The following is a 23,171-nucleotide window of genomic DNA, read 5'->3' as shown; positions in this document are numbered from 1 at the left end:
GGAGTCACGACTGATGAGGAAGAGAAAAGTTTTATTAGTAAAACAGATAATAGCTCGAGCTGAGCACAGTGTCCCAGGACAGTCTGAATGACTTTCCTACGGAGGCTGGCTGCTTCATTCTGCAGCGTACAATCTTATATAGTTAAGCTGCCCCCCTTCAGCCAGGAAGCCACCCCTCCATATCTGGTGAACACAAAAGCTTCAAACAGTTCTCCTTTTAACCCGAGAGCATCCTGCTGACGTACATACATTTGATTAGTCTTTCCTGCTTGTACTCCCACTGTCTCGGGAGTATCCTGCTAATACACGGCAAAGTGACAGTTCATTTGTCAAATGTCAGTCTTATCACAGTTGGTTTGATAATTTACGAGGATATCCCTTGCAGGAGGCCTCTGGAATGCGGTGGGAAGAGGTACAGTTCTGTTCGTGCACAATGATAAGAAGGATACAGCTGTGGCTCGGTATCCTGAAAGTCAGCTTGGTTAGATAAGTGGAGAGGCCCAGAGAAGGAAATGGTTTTAGACAAAAACTGAGTTCACAGGGAAGTCAACTTACACAGTTTAAATGAAGAGTCAGCTTTGTCGAGCACATGGCAATATTAATGGAATACGCAGAAATAAAGTCTGAGGCAAATACATCTCGGATTATTATTTAACAAGTGCCCTGTGGTGCTGGAACAAAGGGGGTGAGCCTTTGAGGCTCACCGCCAGGTGTTACAGCTCCTGCCTGGGGGAGGTGATAGCATCTTCACCCAGTGCAGGCTTTGTTACTGGCCACAGAGTGACAAAGGCACTCTCCCCATGTGGCCAGCAACATGTCTCGAGTGTAGCAGGCTGCTAAAACCAGTCAGCCTACACGGGTAGTTGGTTAAGGTTTCAGGGGGCACCTCTAAGGTGCCCTCTGGGGTGTATTTCACAATAAAATGTACACTGGCATCAGTGTGCATTTATTGTGCTGAGAAGTTTGATACCAAACTTCCCAGTTTTCAGTGTAGCCATTATGGTGCTGTGGAGTTCGTGTTTGACAGACTCCCAGACCATATACTCTTATGGCTACCCTGCACTTACAATGTCTAAGGTTTTGCTTAGACACTGTAGGGGCACAGTGCTCATGCACTGGTGCCCTCACCTATGGTATAGTGCACCCTGCGTTAGGGCTGTAAGGCCTGCTATAGGGGTGACTTATCCATACTGCATAGGCAGTGTGAGGTTGGCATGGCACCCTGAGGGGAGTGCCATGTCGACTTACTCGTTTTGTCCTCACCAGCACACACAAGCTGGCAAGCAGTGTGTCTGTGCTGAGTGAGGGGTCCCCAGGGTGGCATAAGATATGCTGCAGCCCTTAGAGACCTTCCCTGGCATCAGGGCCCTTGGCACCAGGGGTACCAGTTACAAGGGACTTACCTGGATGCCAGGGTGTGCCAATTGTGTAAAACAAAAGTACAGGTTAGGGAAAGAACACTGGTGCTGGGGCCTGGTTAGCAGGCCTCAGCACACTTTCAAATCAAAACATAGCATCAGCAAAGGCAAAAAGTCAGGGGGTAACCATGCCAAGGAGGCATTTCCTTACAGTATTCATGTTTTTTTTCTTTTTATGAGTACGGACATGGTTCCACTGGGGTGAAAATTGTTGCTATAGAAGCATTTTACTAGCAACTTAGCAAATTAAATCCAACTGTTCCCTTAATGTAATTTTATTGAAGCAGGGTGGGTTGATGAACCTTGGTCATTTACAAAAAGAGTTCCTACTCTGGCGCTGCAACGAGGTAGCGGATAAAGTTGTGGGATCTGGAAGGTCTGTGTTTATTTATTCTAAGTAGTTTCTTGATAGCAGCTTCCTTGTACCTTATTCAGTGTGTTTTGAGTGAAATGCTTCCTAGTAGAACAGGGCCAGTATAAGTTGCTCAGCATGGCAGTAATGTAATCAAACCTTTTAACACTTTTGGTTATTCAAGAATAATGAAGTGGAATACTACTCCTAGATGAGTGGTTGGCGTTTTGAAGGTCTGCTGAGAGGGCATTGCTGTTTCTATTTAGCTGTAAGATGAGGAATGAGAGCAAGAGTTTGAATTTTAAGAAGATTTAGTTTAGGTGTGTCTTTGTCATGAGTTGTGATGAACAGTTGTGAGTCAATAACGAAACCTAGCAAATGCACAGTGCTTCAGGGTTTAAGTCCAATAAGCTCATGCCAGAGAGCCATGTTTGAATTCAGGTGGTATGTGTACCTCTATTGATTAGGACTGATTCAGTGTTAGTGGGATTGGCTTAAGATAGATTTCGATCACCCAAGTCTGAATTAGATCTAGACAAGGTATATTGAGTGTTAGATGTCTTCAGCTCATTACACACTCATGTACAACTGTGTGGTGTGGTATTTATAGCAGCCTCCATGCATGGATTAAAGATGGTTGGAGTTGGAATTGACCTTGTGGGAGTCAGCAAATTATTGGAAGTGGTGCTGGCAATCTTTCAGATTCATGCAATTTTGCTCTTCCTGTGACTGGTCTGAGGTACATAATTATAGAAATAGAATTTGTGGTTAAGTTTTCTGCAGGGGACCCCTCACTCAGCACATGCACACTGCCTCACAGCTTGTGTGTGCGGGTGGGGAGAAAAAGGCACTCCCCTCAGAGTGCCATGCCCACAACCCACTGCCTGTGGCATAGGTAAGTCGCCCCTCTAGCAGGCCTTACAGCCCTAAGGCAGGGTGCACTATACTACAGGTGAGGGCATAGCTGCATGAGCACTATGCCCCTAGTGTCTAAGCCAATTCTTAGACATTATAAGTGCAGGGTAGCCATAAAGAGTATATGGTCTGGGAGTTTGTCAAACATGAACTCCACGTTTCCATAATGGCTACACTAAATAGTGGGAAGTTTGGCATCAAACTTCTCAGCACAATAAACCCACACTGATGCCAGTGTGGGATTTATTAAGAAATGCACACAGAGGGCATCTTAGAGATCCCACCCTGTATACCAGCCCAGCTACTTGTGCTAGGCTGACCAGTTCCTACCAGCCTGCCACATCCAGACAGGTTTCTGGCCACATGGGATGAGTGCCTTTGTGCACTCTGTGGCCAGGAACAAAGACTGTACTCGGTGGAGGTGCTTCACACCTCCCCCTGCAGGAACTGAAACACCTGGCGGTGAGCCTCAAAGGCTCAAGCCTGGTGTTCCAGCACCCCAGGGCACTCCAGCTAGTGGAGATGCCCCTCCACCCCCGACACAGCCCCCACTTTTGGCGGCAAGTCCGGAGGAGATAATGAGAAAAACAAGGAGGAGTTAACCTCCAGCCAGGACAGCCCCTAAGGTGTCCTGAGCTGAGGTGACCCCTGCCTTAGGAAATCCTCCATCTTGCTTTGGAGGATTCCCCCCAGTAGGATTAGGGATGTGCCCCCCCTCCCCTCGGGGACAGTAGCCATTGGCTACTGTCCTCCATCCCTAAACACACCCCTAAATTGAGTATTTAGGGGCGACCCTGAATCCAGGAAAACGGATTCCTGACGACCTGAAACAAGAAGGACTGCTGACCTGAAAGCCCCGCAGAAACGACGGAGACGACAACTGACTTGGCCCCAGCCCTACCGGCCTGTCTCCAGACTCAAAGAACCTGCAACAGCGACGCATCCAGTAGGACCAGCGACTTCTGCCGACTCAGAGGACTGCCCTGCACCCAAAGGACCAAGAAACGCCTTTGGACAGCGGCTCTGTCCAAGCAACAAAGAATAAACCAACTTTAAAGGGACTCTAGCCTCACTCCAGAAGCGTGAGTCCCCCACACTGTGCACCCGATGCCCCCGGACTCCCAGGTGACTCTTAACGACGTGGACACCCTGAGACGACCTTCCTGCACCCCCACAGCAATGCCTGCAGAGAGAATCCAGAGACTCCCCCTGACCGCGACTGCCCGGTAACAAAGAACCAGATGCCTGGAAGAAGCACTGCACCCACAGCCCCCAGGCCCGAGAGAAACCAACTACCGGTGCAGGAGTGACCAGCAGGCGGCCCTCCGTGTTGCCCAGTCAGTGGCTGGCCTGGCAAGCCCCCCACGTGTGCCCAGCCTGCATCGCCATAATGACCCCTGGGTCTCTCCATTGATTTCAACCAAAAACCCGACACCTACTTTGCACACTGAACCCGGCCTCCCCTGTGCCGCTGAGGGTGTATTTTGTGTAAATGTTTGTGCCCCGCAACCCCCTCCTCCCAACCCTCCTCCCCCCCTCTCCCAGTGCACTACAAAACCCCCTGGTCTGCTCCCTGAGGACGCACCTACTTACGTGCTAGCAGACTGGAACCGGAGCACCCCTAGTCTCCATAGACGCCTTGGGCCCTACTTTGACCTCTGCACCTGACCGGCCATGTGTTGCTGGTGCTGGGTGTTTGGGGTTGACTTGAACCCCCAAAGGTTGGCTGCCTATGCCCAGAGATTGAACTTGTACGTGGTTTACTTACCTCCCCCTGGAACTGTTGATTTTTGCAGTGTCCACTTTTAAAATAGCTTATTGCCATTTTTGCCAAAACTGTGTACATTATTGTTTTAATTCAAAGTTCATATTTACCTATGCCAAGTACCTTACAATTTATGTACTTACTGGAATTCTGAATCTTGTGGTTCTAAAATAAATTCAGAAAATAATAATATTTTTCTATATAAAAACCTATTGGCCTGGAGTTAAGTCTTTGAGTGTGTGTTCTCATTTATTGCCTGCGTGTGTACAACAAATGCTTAACACTACCCTCTGATAAGCCTACTGCTCGACCACACTACCACAAAATAGAGTATTAGTATTATCTAATTTTGCCACTATCAATCTCTAAGGGGAACCCCTGGACTCTGTGCTCACTATCTCTCACTTTGAGATAGTATATACAGAGCCAACTTCCTACACCGTTCTCACGTGAACAGGGAATGCAAAGGGTGCACTGACATTTCTCATAGAACCTGTTAGTGCAGTACAGGACAGACGCTCTGCTCTGATGGGAAGCAGGACAGGCAGTTTTGGATGAGGAGGCGGAAGATGAGGAATGGAGCCTGGATGGTGTGTTATGGTGGCATGAGGCCAGGGAGGAGAGGGCACTAATAATGGTTGTGAAAGTGGCTGGCATAACCCAAGGTATATGCTCTTTTTATGTAAAGTTAGAGGGTGGTGGCTCAAGGAGATAAGACCATGTTGTTCACAACCTCCCCATAAATCCTTTGTTGAAAGCGAGTACACATGCATAACATAAAATTATAGGTGAATAGATTTTAATAATGGAGATGTTATCTCAGTGTTCCAAGTGACAGATTACTCTGGCTTTTCTCTCGTTGTTTTTTGGATGTCACTTGGGCCCCCTCAGTGGAAATCATCCCTACTTTTAAAAGCTAAGTTTCTTTAATACTATAGGGTCTCAAGTTACAATAGTTCATTTTATTGCTTGCTTGTCTGATTCTTTCCTACCACCCACATTCCTTATTGGATAATGTTAAGATGAACTACCTTTGGAGCTGTCAGTTCTTTCTTTAATAATAATACTTAGATTTCTTTTGATTCAGATATTTTCTGTTGAACCACCATGCAGCGCAAGAAGATCGACAATCGGATCCGGGTGCTGATTGAGAATGGAGTCGCTGAGCAGCAGAGGACAATGTTTGTCATTGTCGGGGACCGTGGCAAAGATCAGGTGCCAGTACTAAAATTTAGGAAAATGTTTAGGGGAAAAAAAAAACTTAACAGATTAAAGGGCCGGAAAACCTGGGTTATGAAGGGAAGCTTATCACTTTTCAATAAATAAAAACTGAGAGTTCATGGTTACTCATTATCAATATGTAGATTTGTGAGAGTTGGATTTTAGGTCAAATGTGATGAAGCACAGGTTGATCGAGGCAACACTTGATCATGATTTGGTTTAAAAAATGTTCACTATTATATAGAAGGCTCTGTATATGATGCTTTAGATGTCACCAAGTCCAGTTCAAGTTGCAGTCCAGGTTAGGTGAGTTGTTATTGCCCTGTCGCATCGATTAGCACCACATTTTTGTCTGTAACAATTAAGAAAAGCTGATAAGGATGTGTGCTGATCCTTATGTGTGCTGGTAGGAAGGAATATTTTATCTTAATTTTTATGAACAAGATTGACAATGACTACAGCTAGTTTTTTATTTTTTATTTTGTTTTTAATAGAAAATCCCAAGTAAGCTGTTGCCCAGCTGGAGGAATTTCGAACTTTATGGGCCTTGTAAGGAAATGCCTCCTTGGCATGGTTACCCCCTGACTTTTTGCCTTTGCTGATGCTATGTTTTGATTTGAAAGTGTGCTGAGGCCTGCTAACCAGGCCCCAGCACCAGTGTTCTTTCCCTAACCTGTACTTTTGTTTTACACAATTGGCACACCCTGGCATCCAGGTAAGTCCCTTGTAACTGGTATCCCTGGTACCAAGGGCCCTGATGCCAGGGAAGGTCTCTAAGGGCTGCAGCATAGCTTATGCCACCCTGGGGACCCCTCACTCAGCACAGACACACTGCTTGCCAGCTTGTGTGTGCTGGTGAGGACAAAACGAGTAAGTCGACATGGCACTCCCCTCAGGGTGCCATGCCAACCTCACACTGCCTATGCAGTATAGATAAGTCACCCCTCTAGCAGGCCTTACAGCCCTAAGGCAGGGTGCACTATACCATAGGTGAGGGCACCAGTGCATGAGCACTGTGCCCCTACAGTGTCTAAGCAAAACCTTAGACATTGTAAGTGCAGGGTAGCCATAAGAGTATATGGTCTGGGAGTCTGTCAAACACGAACTCCACAGCACCATAATGGCTACACTGAAAACTGGGAAGTTTGGTATCAAACTTCTCAGCACAATAAATGCACACTGATGCCAGTGTACATTTTATTGTGAAATACACCCCAGAGGGCACCTTAGAGGTGCCCCCTGAAACCTTATCCAACTACCTGTGTAGGCTGACTGGTTTTAGCAGCCTGCCACACTCGAGACGTGTTGCTGGCCACATGGGGAGAGTGCCTTTGTCACTCTGTGGCTAGTAACAAAGCCTGCACTGGGTGGAGATGCTATCACCTCCCCCTTGCAGGAGCTGTAACACCTGGCGGTGAGCCTCAAAGGCTCACCCCCTTTGTTCCAGCGCCACAGGGCATTCCAGCTAGTGGAGTTGCCCGCCCCCTCCGGCCACAACCCCACTTTTGGCGGCAAGGCCGGAGGAGATAATGAGAAAAACAAGGAGGAGTCACTGGCCAGTCAGGACAGCCCCTAAGGCAACCTGAGCTGAAGTGACTCTGACTTTTAGGAATCCTCCATCTAGCAGATGGAGGATCCCCCCAATAGGGATAGGAATGTGACCCCCTCCCCTTGGGAGGAGGCACAAAGAGGGTGTACCCACCCTCAGGGCTAGTAGCCATTGGCTACTAACCCCCCAGACCTAAACACGCCCTTAAATTTAGTATTTAAGGGCTTCCCTGAACCTAAGAATTTAGATTCCTGCAACTTACCGAAGAGAGGACTGCTGAGCTGAAAAACCCCTGCAGAAGAAGAAAGAAGACACCAACTGCTTTGGCCCCAGTCCTACCGGCCTGTCTCCTGCCTTCAGAAGAAAACTGCTTCAGCGACGCTTTCCCTGGGACCAGCGACCTCTGAATCCTCAGAGGACTGCCCTGCTTCCAAGAGACCAAGAAACTCCAGAGAACAGCGGCTCTGTTCAACAAAGACTGCGACTTTGTATCCAGAGGAGCAGATTTAAAGACCCCTGCAACTCCCCGCAAGAAGCGTGAGACTTGCAACACTGCACCCGGCGACCCCGACTCGACTGGTGGAGAACCAACACCTCAGGGAGGACCCTCCGGCGACTCCAAGACCGTGAGTAACCAAAGTTGTCCCCCCTGAGCCCCCACAGCGACGCCTGCAGAGGGAATCCCGAGGCTCCCCCTGACCGCGACTGCCTGAACTCTAATTTCCCGACGGCTGGAAATGACCCTGCACCCGCAGCCCCCAGCACCTGAAGGATCGGAACTCCAGTGCAGGAGTGACCCCCAGGAGGCCCTCTCCCTTGCCCAGGTGGTGGCTACCCCGAGGAGCCCCCCCCTTACCTGCCTGCACCGCTGAAGAGACCCCTTGGTCTCTCATTGAAAACCCGACGCATGTTTGCACACTGCACCCGGCCGCCCCAGCGCTGCTGAGGGTGTACTTTTTGTGCTGACTTGTGTCCCCCCCGGTGCCCTACAAAGCCCCCCTGGTCTGCCCTCCGAAGACGCGGGTACTTACCTGCTGGCAGACCGGAACCGGGGCACCCCCTTCTCTCCATTGAAGCCTATGTGTTTTGGGCACCACTTTGAACTCTGCACCTGAACTGCTGGTGTGGTGACTTTGGGGTTGCTCTGAACCCCCAACGGTGGGCTACCTTGGACCCCAATCTCAACCCCGTAGGTGGTTTACTTACCTGCTAAAACTAACAATACTTTACCTCCCCCAGGAACTGTGAAAATTGCACTAAGTGTCCACTTTTAAAACAGCTATTTGTGTGTTATGTGAAAAGTATATATGCTACTGTGATTATTCAAAGTTCCTAAAGTACTTACCTGCAATACCTTTCAAATGAGATATTACATGTAGAATTTGAACCTGTGGTTCTTAAAATAAACTAAGAAAATATATTTTTCTATAACAAAACCTATTGGCCTGGATTTGTCTCTGAGTGTGTGTTCCTCATTTATTGCCTGTGTGTATGTACAACAAATGCTTAACACTACTCCTTTGATAAGCCTACTGCTCGACCACACTACCACAAAATAGAGCATTAGCATTATCTCTTTTTGCCACTATCTTACCTCTAAGGGGAACCCTTGGACTCTGTGCATACTATTCCTTACTTTGAAATAGTGCATACAGAGCCAACTTCCTACACTCACTTTCTTGCCACATCACAATGTCACAGTGTAGTAACATCAGATAGTTGCATGTGCATGATCATAATAGATAGTAGCCATACATGTTGCATCAGATGAGACATTATAGGAGGAGTGTAGTCTTAGTGGTAGCCTTATGTATTGCTTTATGGTGGTGGGACCACACTTTTGATTGAAAAGGTTGGTTTTATAAGCAACTTCCAAAGTATTTACTACTTAAATGAATGAAGGACCCATGATCTGTGATCTTAGGACAGATAGTTAAATGAAGACCCATCCAAGATGGCTTCAGAGCTACTGAAATCATGCTGGTTTTCACTGTATCCTCATTAGGTGTATTTCATCTAAATGGAAATTTTTACAAGGCAAGTGGTTATCCTAACAGTCTATCACGGCTGCAGACCCATGAATCAATTTTGCACATCCCTGCTTTTTAGGGTCTGCCACTACAGATACATTTTTGTTTCTTCTGCAGGCTAGTAGCATGGCTCTGACTTCTTTCTTGGGTATCTGAGAGGAACTAGCCTGACAGCCAGATTGGTATCTATTTTGTGTGTACATTGCTTTATGGCAGTGTTTGGACCCATTTGTTGAGTGTGGTGTTTTTAAGGGCAGCAGTGTAATGAAGGTTACAAGGGTGTGGAATTGTCCCATCTACTTGGCCACGGGACAGGTTGCTTCATAAATCTACTTGTCCTTTTAAAAAAAAAATGTACTGGTCTCTTTGATGCCATGTAGTGTGGCGACAAATTATGGCTGCAACCTCATTATGTAAAAGCTCTGATAACAGCCTCTCTGATTATGCCAGGGCTTCTACTGTAGTAGGGCCTATATACTTGTAGAGTTAATCCCTACTATAGCAATTTCCTTATTTTGCCACCTTTATGCAGATCTACATACTGGGGCTGGAGGAAGCAGTAAGTAATAGTTCCAGGGCTGGAATGCCTCTGAGTCTGCAAATCTAACTCACATTTTTAAAGAATTTTCACCAGCTCTTTTCTAATCTTTTCCTATAATGAGAAAGGTTGGAAATTTACTCCTGATAATGGCAGAAGTAAAATGTCTTCTAGGATTGGGGAAAAAAGTGGTTGGAGGGAAAGTGAACTTGCAAACGCTCAACAGATTTTCACATGAGCAAATCTACACATGCATATTTGCTCCTGCTAAAATACAGTTCACAAAATATTTCCTAGGAGTATGATTTCCTGGTCTACTTCTATAAGTTCTTGTGAATTCATGAAAGCCACTAATTCAAAGACATATACCATGGGTGTACTTTTGTGGCTTTCTTTATGAATTGGGTCCCTAATTAGGCCTGGCATTAACAAAGACATTTTGTTTTTAATACACTTCTATTTCTCTATGGCTGGCTTTATTGCGATCGCATTCTGCTCTTCCACAAGGAGCATAGTGGCACACAAAGTAGATTTGTTCAGTACCAGGGACAACTGTGGGAATCAGTGTAGTAACGAAACTGGAGGGGCCCCCCTGCAAAGTACATGGAAGAAAATTCAGGGCAGGTGCTGTGCTGGAGGGGGGCTGCTGGGCCTTTGTTACCCCACTGGCGGTAATGTGTGCCTTTTGGGACCAAAAACATTTTTGCTTTTTGCCACTGATTGTTACAGTGGTGAGGGCCTGGCAGCTTCCACAACAATAGTGTTACAAAAGCCATGTCAAAACAAGACACGCATTGACAAAACCAAAAAGACTTGTAACAAATGTCGGATTGGTTGGCTTTGCCAGTGCTGGTTTATTTTCATGCTTTCCATAATCTTGTTGAGGATGGTTACACTGATTTTTTTTTTTCTATTAGGAATATTTATTGGAAATACTAGCATGCATCGTCACATTTTACTAAATGAAGCTTCAAAGAAATAGTACCTAAAATTTCATAGTAGGAAAACCTTTTTTTTTTTTTTTTCCTACTTGCATCGTTTTCTGAACATATTTTATTTTGAAAGCAAAGCAATCACTCTTGCTTACAAGCTTCTGCAAACATTTGCATCTAATCAAAGTATTCTGGAAGCATTATACTTAGCCTCAGTTTGTTGAACTTTTCAAACTTGTGTGTACATTTTTTTTTACTGGAACCACTGTCAGCAAAAACGTTTAGTTACAGCGCTCGCCCTAATAATGAAGGCTTTTCATTCTTGAATCATAAATACAAGTTCGAACAGGATTAACATATGGACACACATTACCTCAACTACAGACAGTTGCCTTCTCTGTAAACTGGCAACCAAAGGGTTTGTGCTGCAGGGGACTGGGCCTACTTGTCCCAAGGACAAATAAAACATGAAAACTTGTTGCCCCTGACCCCAAACAATATGTCTTGGGCGATAGGAATTTCACACCCCTGGGATAGAAAGATGTTGTGTTTCTAAGGGTAGCATGTATGAAGACTGGTTCTGTGAGCTTTGTCTAAGATTTATGTACAGCCTGTAGGTCTAGAAAGTCATGCACAGTCTTCCAATGGTTGTGGTGAGAGAATACTATCAGTATTACTGTTGATAAGTGCTCATAGAATAATTGCACTTTTGATTTTTGGGAGCTAATAAACTGTCCAGTTGGTGACTGACCAGCAATTTCCCCAAATTCACATTGTCAGTTAAGATGGGATAATGTCTAGATTATCCTTCATTCTGCTTTATGCATGTATTGAGTATCTTTACTTGCACTGATAATATTGGAGGCAAAATAGTAAATGCATACATACCTTAGGAGGAACCCTGCCAAATGGCGTGTGCCTCAGCATGTACTTAGTTAATAGGCTATTTTGTTGGGAATGAGAATTGTTTAAGTGCAAGTACATGTCATCACCAGTGCTAAATCAAAATGAGAAAGTAAGAGCTGCTTAGTAGTCGTGATTATGCACATTGCCTTGCGCGTTGTCACTAACCTAATGTATATTTGCTTTGTCTAATTGTTGTTTCACTTTTTAACTTTGACAGGTCGTCATTCTCCATCACATGTTATCTAAAGCATCAGTAAAGGCCAGACCCACTGTTTTATGGTGCTACAAGAAAGAGTTGGGCTTCAGCAGGTAAAATGTATTTCCTGTTGGCCTGCGTTTCCTTTTGTAAAGGAACTCTGATAATTTGGGTGATTCTATAACGTTTGCTTCAAGGTTTGCAGCAAATGTAAGGCAGGTTTGTTTGAATATTTGCATTATAATTATTACAGCATTGCAAAAGCGTTGACCTAGCATGGTCATAATGCAGTGGGGAGAGATATTCATCATGTGATCATCTTATAAAAGTCATCTGCAGTTCCGGGTTTTGGTTCATCATGCCATTTCTTGTGCTATCAATGGGGACTCCCCCTATGGCCTCATTAATGACATTACAAAGAATGTTCTAAGGTTGTGGTTCCCACCCGGGGCCCGGGTAGCCTCCTCGGGGGGTAGGTGACTTCTTGGAAAATGAAAACATATTACCAGATGTTAAGAAATGTCTCCCTGTTGCAGTTACCCCCCACTTTTTGCCTGATACTGATGCTGACTTGACTGAGAAGTGTGCTGGGACCCTGCTAACCAGGCCCCAGCACCAGTGTTCTTTCACCTAAAATGTACCATTGTTTCCACAATTGGCACAACCCTGGCACCTAGGTAAGTCCCTTGTAACTGGTACCCCTGGTACCAAGGGCCCTGATGCCAGGGAAGGTCTCTAAGGGCTGCAGCATGTCTTATGCCACCCTAGGGACCCCTCACTCAGCATAGACACACTGCTTGCCAGCTTGTGTGTGCTGATGGGGAGAAAATGACCAAGTCGACATGGCACTCCCCTCAGGGTGCCATGCCAACCTCCCACTGCCTGTGGCATAGGTAAGTCACCCCTCTAGTAGGCCTTACAGCCCTAAGGCAGGGTGCACTATACCACAGGTGAGGGCATATGTGCATGAGCACTATGCCCCTACAGTGTCTAAGCAAAACCTTAGACATTGTAAGTGCAGGGTAGCCATAAGAGTATATGGGCTGGGAGTCTGTCAAAAACGAACTCCACAGCTCCATAATGGCTACACTGAATACTGGGAAGTTTAGTATCAAACTTCTCAGAATAATAAACCCACACTGATGCCAGTGTTGGATTTATTAAAAAATGCACACAGAGGGCATCTTAGAGATACCCCCTGCATTTTACCCAATTGTTCAGTGCAGGACTGACTGGTCTGTGCCAGCCTGTTGCTGAGAGACGAGTGTCTGACCTCATGCGGTGAGAGCCTTTGTGCTCTCTGAGGACAGAAACAAAGCCTGCTCTGGGTGGAGGTGCTTCACACCTCCCCCCTGCAGGAACTGTAACACCTAGCAGTGAGCTTCAAAGGCTCAAGCTTCGTGTTACAATGCCCCAGGGCACTCCAGCTAGTGGAGATGCCCGCCTCCTGGACCCAGCCCCCACTTTTGGCGGCAAGTCCAGGAGAGATAATGAGAAAAACAAGGAGGAGTCACTGGCCAGTCAGGACAGCCCCTAAGGTGTCCTGAGCTGAGGTGACTCTAACTTTTAGAAATCCTCCATCTTGCAGATGGAGGATTCCCCCAATAGGATTAGAGATGTGACCCCCTCCCCTTGGGAGGAGGCACAAAGAGGGTGTACTCACCCTCAGGACTAGTAGCCATTGGCTACTAACCCCCCAGACCTAAACACGCCCTTAAATTTAGTATTTAAGGGCTCTCCCTGAACCTAGAAATTAGAATCCTGCAACTTACAAGAAGAAGAGGACTGCTGAGCTGAAAAACCCCTGCAGAAGAAGAAAGAAGACACCAACTGCTTTGGCCCCAGACCTACCGGCCTGTCTCCTGCCTTCTAAAGAAACCTGCTCCAGCGACGCTTTCCCAAGGACCAGCGACCCCTGAATCCTCAGAGGACTGCCCTGCTTCAAGAAAGACAAGAAACTCCTGAGGACAGCGGCACTGCTCCAAAAGAACTGCAACTTTGTTACAGAGGAGCAGATTTAAAGACCCCTGCAAATCCCCGCAAGAAGCGTGAGACTTGCAACACTGCACCCGGCGACCCCGACTCGACTGGTGGAGAACCAACACCTCAGGGAAGACCCTCCGGCGACTCAGAGACCGTGAGTAACCAAAGTTGTCCCCCCTGAGCCCCCACAGCGACGCCTGCAGAGGGAATCCCGAGGCTCCCCCTGACCGCGACTGCCTGAACCTAAAGTCCCGACGGCTGGAAAAGACCCTGCACCCGCAGCCCCCAGCACCTGAGGGAACGGAACTTCTGTGCAGGAGTGACCCCCAGGAGCCCCTCTCCCTTGCCCAGGTGGTGGCTACCCCGAGGAGCCCCCCCCTTGCCTGCCTGCACCGCTGAAGAGACCCCTTGGTCTCCCATTGAAAACCAAAGGAAACCCGACGCGTGTTTGCACACTGCACCCCGCCGCCCCCGCGCTGCTGAGGGTGTACCTTCTGTGCTACTTTGTGTCCCCCCCGGTGCCCTACAAAACCCCCCTGGTCTGCCCTCCGAAGACGCGGGTACTTACCTGCTGGCAGACTGGAACCGGGGCACCCCCCTCTCTCCATTATAGCCTATGTGTTTTGGGCACCTCTTTGACCTTTGCACCTGACCGGCCCTGAGCTGCTGGTGTGATAACTTTGGGGTTGCTCTGAACCCCCAACGGTGGGCTACCTTGGACCAAAAACTGAAACCTGTAAGTGCCTTACTTACCTGTTAAAACTAACAATAACTTACCTCCCCCAGGAACTGTGAAAATTGCACTGTGTCCACTTTTAAAACAGCTTATTGTGTTTTATGTGAAAAGTATACATGCTAAAGTAATGATTCAAAGTTCCTAGAGTACTTACCTGCAATACCTTTCAAAAGAGCTATTACATGTAAAATTTGAACCTGTGGTTCTTAAAATAAACTAAGAAAAGATATTTTTCTATAACAAAACCTATTGGCTGGATTTGTCTGAGTGTGTGTACCTCATTTATTGTCTATGTGTATGTACAACAAATGCTTAACACTACTCCTTGGATAAGCCTACTGCTCGACCACACTACCACAAAATAGAGCATTAGTATTATCTCTTTTTACCACTATTTTACCTCTAAGGGGAACCCTTGGACTCTGTGCATGCTATTCCTTACTTTGAAATAGCACATTCAGAGCCAACTTCCTACACCAGATTAACCCCTTCGCTGCCAGGCTCCCCCCCCCCCCCTCAGGTGCCAGGCCTTTTTTTTGACTGTTTGGGACAGTTCGCGCTTAGGCCCTCATAACTTTTTGTCCACATAAGCTACCCATGCCAAATTTGCATCCCTTTTTTCCCAACATCTTAGGGATTCTAGAGGTACCCAAAGTTTGTGGGTTCCCCTGGAGGACACCAAGAAAGTAGCCGAAAAACAGCAAAAAGTTTGTTTTTTCTAACAAAACAAATGGGGACAAAAGGGCTGCAGAAGAAGGCTTATGACCCCCCCCCCCCCCTGAAAATGGCATCAACAAAAGGGTTTGAGGTACTAAAATCACCATCTTCCCAGCTTTCAGGAACAGGCAGACTTGAATCAGAAAACCACATTTTTCAACACAATTTTGGCATTTTACTGGGACATAACCAATTTTTACTATTTTTTGTGCTTTTAGCCTCCTTCTAGTTCGTGATGGAAATGGTTGTGAAACCAATGCTGGATCTCAGACAGCTAAATATTTCTGAAAAGTAGACAAAATTCTGAATTCAGTAAGGGGTCATTTGTGTAGATCCTAGAAGGTTTTCCTACAGAAAATAACAGCTGAAATAAAAATATTGAAATTGAGGTGAAAAAAACAGCCCTTTCTATCCACGTTTTACTCTAACTTTTCCTGCGATGTCAGATTTTCAAAAGCAATATACTAATACGTCTGCTGTACTCTTGTGGTTGCAGGGATTTATAGGGCTTGTAGGTTCATCAAGACTCCTAGCTACCCAGAGCCAATAAATGAGCTGCACCTTACAATGGGTTTTTATTGTATACCGGGTATACAGCAATTTATTTAGCGAAATATAAAGGGTGAAAAATAGATATCAAGGAAACCTTTGTATTTCCAAAATGGGCACAAGATAAGGTGTTGCAAAGCAGTGGTTATTTGCACATCTCTGAATTCCTGGGTCCCCATACTAGCATGTGAATTACAGGGTATTTCTCAAATAGTCGTCTTTATTTACACACTGTCTTACATTTGGAAGGAAAACATGTAGAGAAAGACAAGGGGCAATAACACTTGTTCTTCTATTCTGTGTTCCCCCAAGTCTCCCGATAAAAAATATTACCTCACTTGCGTGGGTAGGCCTAATGCCCTGGACAGGAAACCCAACATGGACACATCACATTTTTACTTTGAAATCTGACGTGTTTTTTGGAAAGTGCCTTGCTGTGTATTTTGGCCTTTAGCTCAGCCGGCACCGAGGTAAACCTATACATTTTTGAAAACTATACACCTAGGTGAATTCGGAATGGGGTTACTTGTGGGGCTCTCACCAGGTTCTATTACCCAGAATCCTTTGCAAACCTCAAAATTTGGCAAAAAACACTTTTTCTTCACATTTTGGTGACAGAAAGTTCTGGAATCTTGAGAGGAGCAACAAATTTCCTTCCACCCAGCGTCCCCCCCCCCCCCCCAAGTCTCCTGATAAAAATGGTACCTCACTTATGTGGGTAGGCCTAGTTCCCGCGACAGGACATGCCCCAAAACACAAAAATGGACACATCACATTTTCCCAAAGAAAACTGACCTGTTTTTTTGCAGTGTACCTAGCTGTGGATTTTGAGGGGAGGGAGGTGGGTTAGGGCACCTGCGTTTTTGGTCGTGGGATCAGAAGCCCTCTAGGGAAACCTACCAAACATTTCTGAAAACTAAACACTTTAGGGAGTCCAGGGAGGTGTGACTTGTGTGGGTCCCCCAGTGTTTTCTTACCCAGAATTCTCAGCAAACTTCAAATTTAGCTAAAAAAAAATAAAAACACATTTTCCCACATTTCTGGGTGGGATCACCGCACTGGCACAAATTTCCTACCACCCAACGTTCCTCTCAGTCTCCCGGTACAAATGATACCTCACTTGTGTAGGTGGGCCAAGCGCCTGTGATAGGGAAGAGCCAAAAACATGTTGAAAATGAGGGGGAACCAAAGTGGGTCACAAATGGCAGTTTAGGCTGACAAGTGGGGCAGAATTTTTATTGGTATAGATGAGACAATGCTCGGTGGTAGCAATTTTGTGGATTCCAGAAGGTACCATCACAAAAATGTGGAAAAAATGTGCAAAGTTGAAGGTTTGCGGGGCATTGTGGGTAAGAAAATGTTCAGGTGCATGTGAAGCACACCACCCTGGACTCACCCAGATGTTTAGTTTTCAGATGTGTCTCGGTCTCGTAGATTTTTCTACATGGCTGTGTCCCAAGGACCAAAAACTGCAGCCCTCACCATTCCAAGTGGGACAATTTTGAGAGTTAGACAAACTCTCATGGCCCAAATGTAAAACCGAAACCCAAAATAATGAAAATGGGATAAGATGTTTTAGTGTCTGCGAAGGGGGGAGAAGAGCTGAAAGACTATTACCCCCTTCAATTGGGGTGGCGGAAAAAACATGCCCATACTGGTTGGTAGCCACCACCCCACTATTTTTTTCTTTTTTGCCCTGGCATCTCGTACTGCCTAAGTGGTTCCCCCCCACCCCCCCTCGGGGGCAGATCCGCCTAATAGAAATAGGCTGATCTGCCCCCAAGGGGGGGTAGAAATGACCTAAAATAAATTTGCCTCCCCAGGGAGCGACCCTTGCCTAAGGAGTCACTCCCTTTGCGTAAAATTGATGCAAAAAAAAAGAAAATCCGTGGTGCAGATTAGCCTAATAAAAATAGGCTGATCTGACAGAAATGGCCTAAAAACAATTTGCCACTCCCCATAGAGGAGCGACCCTGCCTAAGGGGTCACTCCACACGTCTAAAAAAAAAAAAAAAATTATCCCTGGTTTCTGGCCCCCATTATCTCCCCCCCCCCCCCCCCCGGGCAGAAAACGCCTTGAATAAATGCCCCCCATGGGAGCGACCCTTGTCAAAGGGGTCGCTCCCTTTTAGTGTTTACAAGAAAAAACAAACTCCCTAGTGTCTAGTTGGCATTTCTGCACCTGCAGTAATGCTCGGAGAGACATCAAAGAAAAAGAAGTGACGTCATCAGACATCCGGGGGGGGGGGGGGGGGGAGAGTTGGGGGCACAGGGTGGAAGAGGAAGCGATTTCCCTTCCATCCCTGCTCATGGGAGTTGGGGTGCGAGGCCCTCGGAGGGAGCGCTAGCACTTCCCCCGAGGGCCAGGATGAGGTGGGCTCGTCCTCTGCACACGGTGATCGTAGCTGAGACCACCTCGTCCTGGGCACCTAAGCGTTTGCTAAAGTGTTTATAAATAAAGTGGCTAAAATTACAATTGAACATTTTAAAATGTACTGTAAATGTCAAAGAATTTTAAATTGGAAGTTAAAAATTAAATTGGCATTCTTGGATTGATTTGTGGGAGTGGGGCAGGGGCATCACTCAGAACTCAGTATGGGTGATGTGTGGCTTCAATTGCATTGAGAAAAGCTCCACCCTTCCTATTAAAATTATTTTCTATTTATGTTTGTTTGCAAAATAAAAAGTTATTTGTGGTTTATGAATGCTTGTTTATGTATTTTTTGTGTGTATTGCTTTGTATTTAAATCATCAACAATGTTTAGACCGGGATCTCTCGCTTCCAGTAATGACTCAGTGAGGGGGTCCCGGGATTCCAATAATGATTCAGTGGGGGTCCCTGGGTTCCAGTAATGATAAAATGGGGGTCCACAGAAGTCAAAATCCCAGCCAGTTCTGGGTGCACGCTGCACAGTGCATATTGGGAACTTGGAAATGAATGTTTAATAATTAAATTTCTATTTCAGTACCTAATTCTTTTTGGGCAATTTACCTTTCATCAAATTTATTCTTCTGCAGCCACCGCAAGAAAAGAATGCGGAAATTGCAAAAAAAGATTAAAACTGGAAGTTTCAATATAAAGGAAGATGATCCATTTGAGCTCTTTGTTGCAGCCACAAATATCCGCTATTGCTATTACAATGAGACCCACAAAATTCTTGGAAATACGTATGGCATGTGTGTACTTCAGGTAAATATGTTGTGCTTGTCCATGTGGCTAAAGTTGTGCTTGACTTGGGGGCACAGAAATTCTTTCTAGAGGATCTTTTTGACTTTCTTTTTTCATTACTTGCTTATTTGAGTTACAGGTGTTTTTGTCCCAGGGTATGCATGTTTTAAATGACAATGACTAACAACTGACCTATTTAGCCAATGGGTACAGAAGCCACTTTCAATTCCAACCTTATTTTGTTAACCTGTTGTTATGAAGCCCAAAGAGTGTCACATAACTCTTTGCTAAACTCAAAGCTCTTAGCTGTGTTGTGTGTTCTAATGATGATGCCGCTGCAAAGTGAGAGCTAAATGGTACATCAGACCTTTTTAAGTATGTCCTACAGATAGCTGTACTTACAGGGGGTTGTGGGTCACTACATTGCTTATCATTGGTTGTTTTTCTTGTCAGTCTTATTTGTTTACCATAAAATATAATTTCTTCCCTCCTCCCTCTCCCCCTCATGTGTCCTCCCAACCTCTCTGGAGCATAGCTTCTTTACCAACCTTTAGATTGTTTGAAGTTTTTGTGTCTTTCTATTTATTTTTTGTTATTTAATTACCCCACCCAACTCCTATATTGGCCCACCCCTTGCTATTTGGTGATCTCGCTGTTCAGTGGCTTTTACATTTGTTAAATGTTTATTTTGGAGTGTCTGGCAGTTGCAGTTTGTGTAAGCAAGGATCTATCACCCTCCCTAACTCAAGCTGTTGAGTTAAGTAGTTAACCAGCTGTGGGCATAACTGCACTATTAACCCAGGTTTTCCTTCAGTTGTATAGGTGCTACAGTGTGTTAGTGGTTGTCCACACATTGTTCAGATATAGGCTACAACAGGCATGCTGCAAAAGTAGTTGAACTACTACGGTTGTAAGTAATCACAGTCTTTTTGCAATATTTTTTTCACCTTGAAAACACACCCAGCTTGATTCAGGGCAAAAGTTGGAGTAAGTGCTTCTCCAGGGGCTTTTTCAGAGGGAACAGTCATTACTTAATGGGGCTGTAGGAGACTCTGATTATCCTAGGAGGAAAAAAGTAAAATCCTCCTGAGCAATTTTCTCCCTTATGGTGAATTTTTTTCACATTGACATCCTGCAAGTAGTGTATGGCTGTTCTTATCAATTGGATTTCTAAATTGCCTCCTTGTGTTCTAGATCTCTGACATTTATAACTCCTTGTCAGAGTCACCAGATCCTCGGGGTCTGTGCACGTTCCCAACACGTCCACCACTGAACAGCTCCAAGACTCTGATAGATAAATCACAGAGACTGAGAGAGTTCAAGAGGGGATTAGGAAGGGAACAGCTGGGAAGGAGACCTGTAGTAAGAAAAAGGTTAGAACACACAATATGAAAATTATATCTACTGAAATCAATACTAGACTATGATTCTAAGCATAGTCACTCTAAAAACATGAACAATCTAAGAGTTAAGTTTTAAAATGACTAAGTTTCAAGGTGGCCGGATACCTGTAAGGGAATCAGGATGAATTAAATGAAAACTTTCTTATTCAAGTACTTTCCTTTACATGAGAATCAGAAAAAACATTCTGACTAAATTTTAAACCAGTCATATAAATCCTGTTTTGAGAATGTATACTAGGACCATACAATATTGCATCTAGAAACTCTGGCCTTCTGTGTACTCTTAAAATGTTTCAACACAAATTGCAGATATTGCAGATATATATATGTAAGGAAATGCCTCCTTGGCATGGTTGCCCCCTGACTTTTTGCCTTTGCTGATGCTATGTTTACAATTGAAAGTGTGCTGAGGCCTGCTAACCAGGCCCCAGCACCAGTGTTCTTTCCCTAACCTGTACTTTTGTATCCACAATTGGCAGACCCTGGCATCCAGACAAGTCCCTTGTAACTGGTACTTCTAGTACCAAGGGCCCTGATGCCAAGGAAGGTCTCTAAGGGCTGCAGCATGTCTTATGCCACCCTGGAGACCTCTCACTCAGCACAGACACACTGCTTGCCAGCTTGTGTGTGCTAGTGAGAACAAAACGAGTAAGTCGACATGGCACTCCCCTCAGGGTGCCATGCCAGCCTCTCACTGCCTATGCAGTATAGGTAAGACACCCCTCTAGCAGGCCTTACAGCCCTAAGGCAGGGTGCACTATACCATAGGTGAGGGTACCAGTGCATGAGCATGGTACCCCTACAGTGTCTAAACAAAACCTTAGACATTGTAAGTGCAGGGTAGCCATAAGAGTATATGGTCTGGGAGTTTGTCAAACACGAACTCCACAGCACCATAATGGCTACACTGAAAACTGGGAAGTTTGGTATCAAACTTCTCAGCACAATAAATGCACACTGATGCCAGTGTACATTTTATTGTAAAATACACCACAGAGGGCACCTTAGAGGTGCCCCCTGAAACTTAACCGACTATCTGTGTAGGCTGACTAGTTTTAGCAGCCTGCCACAAACCGAGACATGTTGCTGGCCCCATGGGGAGAGTGCCTTTGTCACTCTGAGGCCAGTAACAAAGCCTGCACTGGGTGGAGATGCTAACACCTCTCCCAGGCAGGAATTGTCACACCTGGCGGTGAGCCTCAAAGGCTCACCTCCTTTGTGCCAACCCAGCAGGACACTCCAGCTAGTGGAGTTGCCCGCCCCCTCCGGCCAGGCCCCACTTTTGGCGGCAAGGCCGGAGAAAATAATGAGAAAAACAAGGAGGAGTCACTGGCCAGTCAGGACAGCCCCTAAGTTGTCCTGAGCTGAAGTGACTCTAACTTTTAGAAATCCTCCATCTTGCAGATGGAGGATTCCCCCAATAGGGTTAGGATTGTGACCCCCTCCCCTTGGGAGGGGGCACAAAGAGGGTGTACCCACCCTCAGGGCTAGTAGCCATTGGCTACTAACCCCCCTGACCTAAACACGCCCTTAAATTTAGTATTTAAGGGCTACCCTGAACCCTAGAAAATTAGATTCCTGCAACTACAAGAAGAAGGACTGCCCAGCTGAAAACCCCTGCAGCGGAAGACCAGAAGACGACAACTGCCTTGGCTCCAGAAACTCACCGGCCTGTCTCCTGCCTTCCAAAGATCCTGCTCCAGCGACGCCTTCCAAAGGGACCAGCGACCTCGACATCCTCTGAGGACTGCCCCTGCTTCGAAAAGACAAGAAACTCCCGAGGACAGCGGACCTGCTCCAAGAAAAGCTGCAACTTTGTTTCCAGCAACTTTAAAGAACCCTGCAAGCTCCCCGCAAGAAGCGTGAGACTTGCAACACTGCACCCGGCGACCCCGACTCGGCTGGTGGCGATCCAACACCTCAGGAGGGACCCCAGGACTACTCTGATACTGTGAGTACCAAAACCTGTCCCCCCTGAGCCCCCACAGCGCCGCCTGCAGAGGGAATCCCGAGGCTTCCCCTGACCGCGACTCTTTGAACCTAAAGTCCCGACGCCTGGGAGAGACCCTGCACCCGCAGCCCCCAGGACCTGAAGGACCGGACTTTCACTGGAGAAGTGACCCCCAGGAGTCCCTCTCCCTCGCCCAAGTGGAGGTTTCCCCGAGGAATCCCCCCCTTGCCTGCCTGCAGCGCTGAAGAGATCCCGAGATCTCTCATAGACTAACATTGCGAACCCGACGCCTGTTTCTACACTGCACCCGGCCGCCCCCGCGCCGCTGAGGGTGAAATTTCTGTGTGGGCTTGTGTCCCCCCCGGTGCCCTACAAAACCCCCCTGGTCTGCCCTCCGAAGACGCGGGTACTTACCTGCAAGCAGACCGGAACCGGGGCTCCCCCTTCTCTCCATTCTAGCCTATGCGTTTTGGGCACCACTTTGAACTCTGCACCTGACCGGCCCTGAGCTGCTGGTGTGGTGACTTTGGGGTTGCTCTGAACCCCCAACGGTGGGCTACCTTGGACCAAGAACTAAGCCCTGTAAGTGTCTTACTTACCTGGTTAACCTAACAAATACTTACCTCCCCTAGTGTAAAGAAATGGCTCCCTGTTGCAGTTACCCCCCACTTTTTGCCTGATACTGATGCTGACTTGACTGAGAAGTGTGCTGGGACCCTGCTAACCAGGCCCCAGCACCAGTGTTCCTTCACCTAAAATGTACCATTGTATCCACAATTGGCACACCCTGGCATTCAGATAAGTCCCTTGTAACTGGTACTTCTAGTACCAAGGGCCCTGA

General features: G+C 46.4%; 1 protein-coding gene across 4 annotated transcripts in view; it reads left to right on the top strand.

Moving 5' to 3' along the window:
* The window catches only part of NAT10 (N-acetyltransferase 10), a 326,800-nt gene that overhangs the window by 29,440 nt on the left and 274,189 nt on the right, over window positions 1–23,171 (top strand). For 3 of the 4 annotated variants that reach the window (XM_069221852.1, XM_069221853.1, XM_069221855.1), the window contains exons 2-4: window positions 5,538–5,665; window positions 11,844–11,935; window positions 18,826–18,997. In XM_069221852.1, the coding sequence (XP_069077953.1) occupies window positions 5,558–5,665; window positions 11,844–11,935; window positions 18,826–18,997 (372 nt within the window). In that variant the 5' untranslated portion in view covers window positions 5,538–5,557. Of the gene's footprint in view, window positions 1–5,521; window positions 5,666–11,843; window positions 11,936–18,825; window positions 18,998–23,171 lie in introns of all 4 variants that reach the window. The other variant, XM_069221854.1, reaches the window with a different exon arrangement.

Source organism: Pleurodeles waltl, chromosome 3_1, assembly GCF_031143425.1.
Source record: "Pleurodeles waltl isolate 20211129_DDA chromosome 3_1, aPleWal1.hap1.20221129, whole genome shotgun sequence".
Taxonomy (NCBI): domain Eukaryota; kingdom Metazoa; phylum Chordata; class Amphibia; order Caudata; family Salamandridae; genus Pleurodeles; species Pleurodeles waltl.
The sequence above is the reverse complement of the archived record's forward strand: the minus strand, read 5'-3'. Positions and strand labels throughout refer to the sequence as shown.